The sequence below is a fragment of the Myotis davidii genome, unplaced genomic scaffold, assembly GCF_000327345.1.
Source record: "Myotis davidii unplaced genomic scaffold, ASM32734v1 scaffold1915, whole genome shotgun sequence".
Lineage (NCBI taxonomy): Eukaryota > Metazoa > Chordata > Mammalia > Chiroptera > Vespertilionidae > Myotis > Myotis davidii.
The window spans coordinates 644,607-654,266 of NW_006286237.1; the positions used below are offsets into that span (position 1 = coordinate 644,607).

Consider the following 9,660-nt stretch of genomic DNA (forward strand, 5'->3'; position numbering starts at 1 on the left):
CCGGCTCTGCTGTCCTGTCGCTGTGCACTCCGGTGCCCAGCGGTGGTGCCAGTGCTTGGGGCGTTTCCCGGCTGGCACCTCAGGAAGGCCTGTGGTTGCCCTCCCTGCCTGCACGTGGCCACACAGAACACAGTGTCCAAATAAGTCACTGTCAGGTGAGGGGATGAGGGGAGCTGTGCGCTGTGTGCGCTGTGGCTGCAGTGACGACGTTCTGTCCGTGGAGATGTCCTGCGGGCCTGAGTCTGAGTGCCTCAGACTCAGGAGGCGGGAGTGACTGCTGGTGCCTCGGGGTGAAGAACGTGATGGAAAATGGATGGTGTGAGGATCGCATCCCATGGATTTACCGAACAAGCCACTGAGTGTGCACTCCGTGGTGTATCGATGACCGCAGCACAGCGGTTGGTGACTCTGGTGCCCGAGACCCAGGAGACAGGGCCAAGGTGATGCCAGCTGGGTCACTACAGTGAGGTGCAAGGTCTTGACTGAAAGTCTGTCATCTTTTCCCGGATTTCTGTTGCTCAGCACAACTATTGAGACAGGAACTCACCTCATTTCCCCAACACGGTATGTTCATCACACAGGTCTTCCCATCGGCCAGCATTCAGGCGTGGGGGCTTACAGGTCCTCCCACTGGCCAGCGTTCAGGCGTGGGGGCTACAGGTCCTCCCACCGGCCAGCGTTCAGGCGTGGGGGCTACAGGTCCTCCCACCGGCCAGCGTTCAGGCGTGGGGGCTTACAAGGCCTCCCACCGGCATGTTCATCACACAGGTCTTCCCACCGGCCAGCGTTCAGGCGTGGGGGGGCTACATCCTCCCACCGGCCAGCGTTCAGGCGTGGGGGCTTACAAGGCCTCCCACCGGCCAGCGTTCAGGTGTGGGGGCTTACACGTGCCCCCTGCACAGGACTCCCACACCCCGAGGGAGGCCAGACCCCGTGTCTCCAGCTTCTGGCTCTGTCCCCGCTCCCAGCACCTCAGGGAGCCAGCGGTCAGCTGACCCCTCTGCTCAGGGTCCTTATCAGGCCCTGTCTATGGTTAGTCTCCTTCTGATAAGGCGCTTCTTTTTTCAGAGTGTGAGTGTGGCAGCACCGGGAGGGACCGGAGTTGTGTGCCCTCACTCAGCCCTCTCCCAGTCGGGTGTCCGGTGTGGCACAGGGCGGTTGCTGTGACAGCCCCGTCAGCAGGCCGTGCTCCTGGGGAAGGACAGCCAGGTGGCCCGTTTGCTGATCGGGCTCCGGGCAGCTCCTGCCCAGGTGCAGCCAAGGAAGGAGCTGGTTGTCAGGAAACCTGAGGGCAGGAGGGTGGCCTCTGTGCTCCGGGGAGGGACCGGGACGCCTCGCTCCTCGGGCTGAGCCGAGCCGCCGCCGGGCTCTGCTTGGAGCGCGACATCCAGGTACTGTTTCTGCTCAGTGCTGAAGGGGCAAGAACAGGGCGCCAGCCAGAATGGTGTGGAGCTGCTCCGGAGCCTGTAATGCCCCTGACGAACCTGACCGTGTGCCCGACTGGAGCGCCCCAGGGGGTCAGGGCCTCAGTGCTTCTCCGTAGGAGGAGACGGGGTCGGTCATGTGGCCCCAACGTCAGGTGGCAGTGCACGGGCGGCTATATTACCTGCTTTTTATGTTACATCAGCGGTTCTCAACCTGGGGGTCGAACGACCCTTTCACAGGGGTCGCCTAAGACCATCCTGCATATCAGATATTTACATGACGGTCATCACAGTAGCAACATGACAGTTATGACGTAGCAACGGAAATAATTTTATGGTTGGGTCACAGCATGAGGAGCTGTATTTAAAGGGCCAGAAGGTTGAGAACCACTGTGTTACGTGATGTGTGTGCTGAGTAAATGAAGGTGCTTGGGGCAGGAGGTTGCTGGGTAGTCGGGGCAGGTCGGAGACGCTGGTGCAGGAGGAGGAAGGCCGGCTCCAGGTGCGGCAGGGAGCTGTCGGCGAGAGGCCGGTGCTGGGTCTGGGTGCAAGCTGTCTGCTTACCGCGGACTGACGTACGGGAGCGTGGAGGTGAGTGTTTCCCGTGCGTGTGAGATGGACGCTCTCTGACTGGGGTTGGGTGTTCCGAGGACGAATTTCCAGGCAGAATTCACAGTCCTGCTGGGTCACCCCAGCCCATGGCTCTGAGGCTGGAGCTCACCCCTCCACCCCCCGTGTCTGCAGCTGCGCACCAGGGAGAAAGCTTGGGCATGGTTACGGGGGCCCTCTGGCCACGCCAAGGCCTGTCACCCCTCTGCTGAGCACGGTCCTGTGCACATGAGACCCCTGCATCCGCCCCACTGCACCAGGGCGCCCCCGGGTGCTGTTGCTGCTCTGCTCTTGGAGGTGTGACTGATGCACATGAAGCTTCCTTTATTGTGTCTCTTCCACCGCGGAGCCTACACAGGCTGCTTGAATGCATGCTGCTGCAGGCCGTGGTCTCGCGTGTGCAGTGCCCGTGTGTCCAGCAGATGGCAGCAGAGGGGCGCCTGTGGGCCTGTGGCTCGGCCACAGGTGAGGTTCAGGGGCAGAGGGTCCCGCCCTGCGGGGCGCTTCTTCCTGTGACACCTTCTCCTCCAGCTCACTCTGTCCTTCCTGTTTGTGTCCCTTCAGTGTCGGTCCCAGGCCTCCCTCGTCTTCACAGGCCTTTCCCTCCGCAGGGGTCAGTGTCCCCCGTCCCTGTCTCTGCCGCTTGGAGCGTGGCTGCTGGGAGCTGTGGCCACAGCCACTTCTGGGCACTATTTTCCTTCCCTCATTTCCTCATCTGAAAGGGCAAGTTTGCTGTGTGTAAATTACACCCCAGGAAAGCTTGACTTAGAAAGAGCCACTGAGTCTAATTACAGGAATGTGAGTCACCAGGGTTGGGTGTGGGCGGGAAGATAACAAGCCGTTTCAGAGGCCTCTCGGAGGGGCGAGGGGCCCGGCTGGGAGGGACCCTGGGACAGCAGAGTCTGGGACAGAGCGCTGCTCTGGGGAGAGGACAGGTGTCACCTGACGGCAAAGGTGAGTGTTCAGGACAGGTCCCGGGTCCGGGCGCTTCCTGCCCCCCGTGTGCCTTGCCTTCCTCACACCCGGAGGCGCCGCCGTCTTTTCCCTGGTTCCCTCCCTCAGGCTGGGCACAGCCGCAGCGTCTCACCCGCTGGGACACACGTATGTCTCATGTGCCTCACGCTGTCTGGTCAGTGCTCTGTCATTAGCATCGTTTGTTACCATTAAAAGTTTTAGCTGCACAAGGTCCAGCCTAAGTTCAAAGTTGTCCAAGAAGCAAGCAGGTGCCCCCGGGGCCAGTCCCGGTCTTTCCAGGCACGTGACCCTGGACAGTGTCCGTGTTTGCGAGTCCAAGGCAGACGAAGTCTCCCCTCCTGTCTTAGTTTGCATTTCACAATTATTATGGAAATAAGCGTTTTCTCTTACATTCACGGGCTTTGGAGTTTCCTATTTTGTGAATTTCCTGATTGTGCTTTGCTGATTTTTTTCAGTTGGGTTTTTTCACTCTTTTTTAAATTGCTGTAAGTTCTTTACATGTTCAAGATACTACTATTCCCCAACTTGGGTATCTTTTGGATTCATTTTGTCTTGTAATGTCTGTGTAGTATTCTGTAATGGATCTTTCATCATTTAGTTAATTATTCTCCGTACTGTTTGAGAATTGGGTTATTTCCAGGACTTTCTTGTTTAAAAGAAAACAGACCAGCGCCAGTGCTGAGTCTGACCTGGCCTGGCTGAGGTCAGTGATCAGTGCAGGGCCGTTGGCTGGCCCAGCCGGTCCAGCCTGTGGGTGTGAAATTAATCAGCCCTCGCCGGCCTTTGGGGCTGGAGTCTGCCATGCTGGTCCGGACTCACTGTAGTGATCTGCACAACGAAGGCCGTGCCGTGGGTGGCAGTGGCTCTGGCACTTGCGGGGGAGTGTTTTAATGGCGCAAACGTTCAGAAGGACACGAATTCAGGATGACAGTACTTTCTAGGTCGTCGCAGACACGCCAGACTCGGTCTGTACAGAGCAGTGTCCCCTGAGCCGTGGCGTGCTGCTGAGCCCAGAGCAGGGTCCGCAGGCTTTCTCCGTAGCGCTGTGGCGCGGGGCCTCGCCCTTTGGTTTTGTGTCGAGTAGGAGCTGTTGAGTGGCCTGCACGGCCTGAAATGCTGACTGTGCTGGTCTTTCTGACCCGCCCTCACCACTCAGTCGCCAGCGAGGCGGGATCTGCCCCCATGGCCCACGAGGACGGGCAGCCTGAGGGTCGCCCAAGGGCAGGTGTAACCGTGTCTAGGACTCCTCCCCGAGCTGCGTCCTGCATCTTCCTCCCTGCGCGCCCCGCCTTCCCCGCGGACGGGAGTATTGATCGGACAGTGATGAAATAGCATCTCATGCAGTGTGTTTGGGAACTGTTACCGGCACTGGCTCTGCTGAGCCCAGGATCTGCCTTCCTGCCCCCCACCCCCACCCCCGCTCTGCGGCAGCTTCGCACTCACAGGCCTGGCGTCCAGCTGGGTGGCAGCTGCCAGCACACCAGCAATCGGGTGCCCAGGGAGTGGGTGCCGAGGCTGCCTCTTCCCCACAGCCACACACCTCTCTGGCCGTCCACCCCCGCGCGTCTTTGACCTTCCCGCCGCCATGCAGGCCTGCGCAAGGAGGTACGTCTGTGGTCGAGGCAGAGGGAAGGGGGCGTCCGGGGGAGGCAGCTGGTCTGGGCTGCCCCTGTCAGTGTCAGGTGGGAGCCAGCGCCGCCGCCTCAGCCTGTGACAGGGTAGAGGCCCGGGAGCCTGGTGGGAAGGGCGGCTGTGTCCTGAGGAGTCGCATCAGCTGCTTTCAGCGTCACTGGCCGGCTGCCTGCCTTGGTTCATGGGAGACGAGAGGGGTCCAGGGTTGGGGTCGTATAAGTGGGCTCTCGGGCTGTGCCGCCAAGTGTGGGAGCGTAGCCGTGTGGAGCTGTCGAGGCTTAAATTAACGTAAAACCAAGCTTCTCCATCCCATCGGCTGTGTGTGAGTGGCAGTGCCGTCTCGCTGGACGGCGGGTGCCAGGCCTGCCGGAGTGTGTCTCCCGGAGGAGCGGCTGCAGAGGGTGTGAGCGGCCCCCGTGGAGGACAAGCCGACTGTGCAGAACCCTGTGCCTGGGCCTCGCTGCGGTGACCCCCTCAGCACACACAGGGCAGCCGCCCCCTTCTGTGGGGACGCTTAGGGTCTGCTGGCCTCTGCGCCTGTCCATCCGCAGTGCAGCCACCACCCTGGACCTCTGGCACCCAACACTCTGCTCTGTGTCTGCGCTTGGGGCGTCTAGATTCCATGACAGTGAGGTGGACGACTCGTCTCTCTGACGGTGTCACTGGCCGACGCCCTCGGGTCCCTCCATGTAGCACACGGCAGGGTTTCCTTCCTTACGGCTGAGCAGTGTCTCACTGTGTCTGTGCCCCATCTTTAGTGCTTTTGTTTCCTTCGGATAAATGCCTAGAAGTGGGGTTGCAGGGTCCAAAGGCAGTTCTGTTTTTGATTTTTTGAGGAAAGTCCGTATTTCTTCCACAGTGGCTGCACCAGTCTGCATTCCCACCAGCAGACACAGGGCCCCCTTTTCTCCACGTCCCCGCCAGCACTTGTTGCTGTTGGTTTACTGATGACACCATTCGGACAGGCGTGAGGTGGCACCTCACTGTGGTTTGATTTGCATTCCCTGGTGGTGAGTGGCCTCTAGCACCGTCCCTGTGGGCATCTGTACATCTTCTTTGGATAAAGGTCTGTTTAATCCTCTGCCCATTTTGTGGTCAGATCACCAAACAGAAATGTGAATAGGCCTGAGTGTAGTGAAGAAATGGAGCCCCTCTTTCAGACCTGAGTTAAGGAGGACAGACCCCAGTCTTACACACGTCCCCACAGACAGACAAGGAGCCCCTCCTCTCAGCTCGCCCAGCGTCGCTGCGGGGCGGGCCATCGCGGTGGGGGCGCTGCGGTCTCTCACAGGACGTGGGGGAGGGCCCTAAACTAAAAGACCGCGTCCCAACGATTCAGTGCTGCTTTGTGTCTAGTGTCCCCACAGCCTCTGCCGGCTCCCGCCTTCGCTCTTTGCAGGTGGGACCCACTTGAGGGTGCGGACACGTCGCCTTCCTGGACGGGCTGGGCAGACCCTCACTGCGTCCATCCCTCCGCAGGTCGTACCTGACGCCCGTCCGCGATGAGGAAGCTGAGTCTCTGAGGAAAGCGCGCTCCAGGCAGGCCCGGCAGACGCGTAGGTCGACGCAGGTGGGTGTGGCCTCCTTTCCTGTCCTTGGCAACCCAAGGGTCCCCCCACTAGGGTCTGGCGAGCGCAGGGCTGTCACTGACCATGCAGCGCCGCTGCCTGGCAGTGAGGAGCAGCAAGGCTCGGCCGTCCTCTGGGACAGGGCTCTGCACACTCAGGTTGACTTTTAAGTCCGTGTGCTGGAGATGGTCCGTGCTGAGGGCCTTGTTCGGAGCTGGGATGTGGGGTCCTGGTCAGGCTGGCCCCTCTCTGATCTGTCCTCTCTCCCCAGGGAGTGACCCTGACAGACCTGCAGGAGGCAGAGAGGACCTTCAGCAGGTCTCGGGCAGAGCGGCAGGCTCAGGACCAGCCCGGCCAGAAGCTGGGTACCGAAGGACTGGAGGGCCGCGCCGAGAGGCACGAGACGTCCACACTCCCCGCCAAGGACACCGGGGAAGGCCGCCAGCCCTGGGGCCGGGGTCAGGAGGAAGAGGTGAGCTCGTGAGGCCACAGGCCTGTGCTGGTGGGTGGGTGGAGCTTCATCCTGAGGCCCTTGTCCTTCTATTTCATTCCAAAGTTGGGGGTTTTCTCCAACATCAGGCTGCCTGTGCCCTGGCCAGGCCATCACTATCTCCTTTCCGGCAATCAACTAGCTTTAGCTACTTCCTGAGCGTCTACTGCTGGCGACCCTCTGGGTGTAGAAAAGCCCAGCCCAGCAAGCCCGCTGTGCATGCCCTTTGGTGGGGCTGGACTCACGTCTCCCTGTGGCTGGCCCCCAGCCTGTGTGCCGTCGCCTGAGGAGTGCAGCTCAGCCGGACAAGCCCACCACCGCCGTGTCCCCGACCGCCTCGAGACCCGCCCTCTACACCAGCTCCCACCTGCTGCGGACGAGCGGGCCAGCAGCCTCCGACGCTGAGGGCTCCGGGGCCAAGGACATGGACAGAGACGGTGCGTAGAGCTCCCGGAAATGCAGCCTCCGGGCGTTTCCCGACAGCGTCCTCGGGCCGCACCCTGGTCCTGGTGCTCACACCTCTCTCCCCCCAGAGAGCGAAGAGGCAGGGGTGGACGACCCGTGTGCCGGTGGGCTGTCCGCCCGGGAGCGGAGGCGGCCCCGGGAGCGGCGGAGGGGCACGGGCATCAGCTTCTGGACGAAGGACGTAAGTGGACGGTCTGCTGGCACCTGTCCCAGCACCTGGTCACCCTCCGTGCTGAGGTCAGAGGCCCACCCATGGCCCCAGGGTGCCGGTGGCAGGAAGTGTCTGTGGGACAGAAAGGAGAGGGAACTCGTGTGGGACTCGTGAGGGTGTTCCTGGGGGCCCATTGCCTGGAGCAGCGCCAGGCACATAGTAGGTACTCAGTCACAACGGGTGATGTGTGAAAACCACTGTTTGCAACCTGGAAGCTAGCCCAGCCCTCGGCGTCCTCCCCACGCCCCAGAGCCGTGCCGCCCGGACCTCCTCGCAGGGATGGCACCTCGGGAAGTAACCAGTCCCTCTGGCTCAGCCTTGCTCTCTTGGAGGAAAAAGGAAGGGATCGTAAAAAAACATGTTGAGGAAGGAAAAAAATACAGAACAGGTTGAGTCTGGCATTGCACAAAGGCAGGCGCACTGTGCTGCTGGCCGCAGACCCCGTCCGGAGCTTTAAGTTGCCCCCCTCTCACTCTCCCCCCCAACCCCCGCTCCATCACTGGGGTTTTAAGAGACCCCTGGTTCCCAACAACTCCTTTGAAATTAGCTGACCTGTTCGGTGGGGAAGAAAGGGCAGTGTCTTCTGTAGAACTGTGCTCTCAGGAGATGCTCACAGCCGTGGGACTGTGGGCTGACTGTCGACAGGGGAGATGAGTCTGTGGCCTCAGAGTTCTTCCCAGCTGTGGCAGCAGGACGCCCCGAGCTGTCTGTCCCCCAGGCTGCCTGTCGGGTCATTGGCGGCTGACCCTGCTCCCAAGGCGTCCGTGACGGTGACCTTGTTTCCTACTCTTCCCTTTTCAGGAGGAGGAAGCTGATGGCTCTGAAGAGGTGAAGGAAGCGAGGGTAAGTGACAGCCAGCGAGGGTGTCCCTGGGCCTGCTCACACGCACACCTCACGCAGGAGGCCAGGCCGCGCAGAGCCGGCCACGGGCGAGGGAGAGACGGCGTCCTCGGGCGCAGGCAGGGTCGGTGCTGTGACGCCGTGAACAGTCTCCTCCGCTTCCCGCCTCCTGCGATGGGCAGCAGCTGCAGGCTGCCTCCGGCCCTCTCGTGATGGCGCCCCTGGGGGCATCTCTGAGTCTTTAGCTGGGAGTGGAGACGGCACTGGCACTGCGTCTGTTTGTCACCAGCATTTGGATGTGGAGAGGGGCTCTGGCTGGAGGCTGCTTCTGCTCCTGGTTGCGACAGAGGCAGATCTGCCCTGCATCACTATAGGGCACGAGGCGTGGTGCTGAGATGGTGGAGACTTTGCTTAGTCTGCCTCGTGCCTGGTGTGGCCAAAGCCTGTGCCCATTGGTCGCTTCAGGAGCCAGTGAGACCGGGACACACCGCCGACAGGTGTGTGGGCAGCCCGGCTGGTGGCTGTCACATCCGGCGTGCAGCCTGCAGGTGTCCGGATGGCCTTACCTCGCTCTGTTAAAGAGAAGTGAGCCTGCATCCTAATGTGGGGAAGGCTGTTGTGAGAACACGCTGGCGGTGAGGAGCGTGTCTCCTGTGCTGTGCACCTGTGCGGGCTAGGGGAGGCCTCGCCCTGCGTGCTCTGCCCGCCCCTCTGGGCCTGTGCTTGGCTGTCCCGCCTCTGCTCCTCGCAGCATCTGTCCTGTGACTGGACCCGTCCCTCGGAGGCACTGGGGGCCGACAAGGACGATGGTGCCTCCACGGACGGGCCCTGCACAGCGGAGAGGGACAGTTTGCTTTGTGTTAAAGGGACCGTCAAAACCAGTTCCAAGTAGTGGAGTCACTCACCTCGGCTTTGGAGGATTCAGAGGTGACTTGGGCTGGAGCCTCCTATTACAGTGAAGGAAACCGAGGCCCCAACAAGTTAGGGTTCAGGGACCTGGCCACTTGGTGTCGCAGGGCTACAGTGAGGCAGACCGGCCAGGCTCACGCCTCTCCCACTGGCGTTCCGCTCAGCAGGTTACACAGGGTCGCCTTCGATGCCACCTCCGCTTCCGAGGGAGGCTGCTCTGGTGGGTGCATGTGGACAGGGCAGCACCAGCAGGTGGTCGGACAGGCCTTGTTGGGGAAGCCTCGTGCGAGCGTAGACCTGAGGGAGGGTAGTGGGCTGTGGATTTAGGGGTGCAGTGCTGTCGTTGGGACGGCGCCGGCAGAGCGACAGGCAGGAGTGTGCCCGACACCCTGAGGAGAGGTGGGGGCCCAAGTAGCTGAGCAGAGGGAGCAGACGGTGTAGACGGGGGAGTCCGTGGGGCTGTGAGCTGGAGACTCAGGGAGCAGATTTGGGCTTAGCTTGGGGAAGGTGGGGCAGCCTCAGGGACCCTAAATTCCT

General features: G+C 61.4%; 1 protein-coding gene across 1 annotated transcript in view; it reads left to right on the plus strand.

The window, feature by feature from the left end:
• Window positions 1–9,660, plus strand: part of PPP1R12B (protein phosphatase 1 regulatory subunit 12B) — a 46,776-nt gene that overhangs the window by 16,896 nt on the left and 20,220 nt on the right. Inside the window, exons 15-19 of the mRNA XM_015559881.1 lie at window positions 6,120–6,210; window positions 6,480–6,680; window positions 6,967–7,135; window positions 7,232–7,344; window positions 8,176–8,217. Coding sequence (XP_015415367.1) covers window positions 6,120–6,210; window positions 6,480–6,680; window positions 6,967–7,135; window positions 7,232–7,344; window positions 8,176–8,217 — 616 coding nt within the window. The remainder of the gene's footprint in view (window positions 1–6,119; window positions 6,211–6,479; window positions 6,681–6,966; window positions 7,136–7,231; window positions 7,345–8,175; window positions 8,218–9,660) is intronic.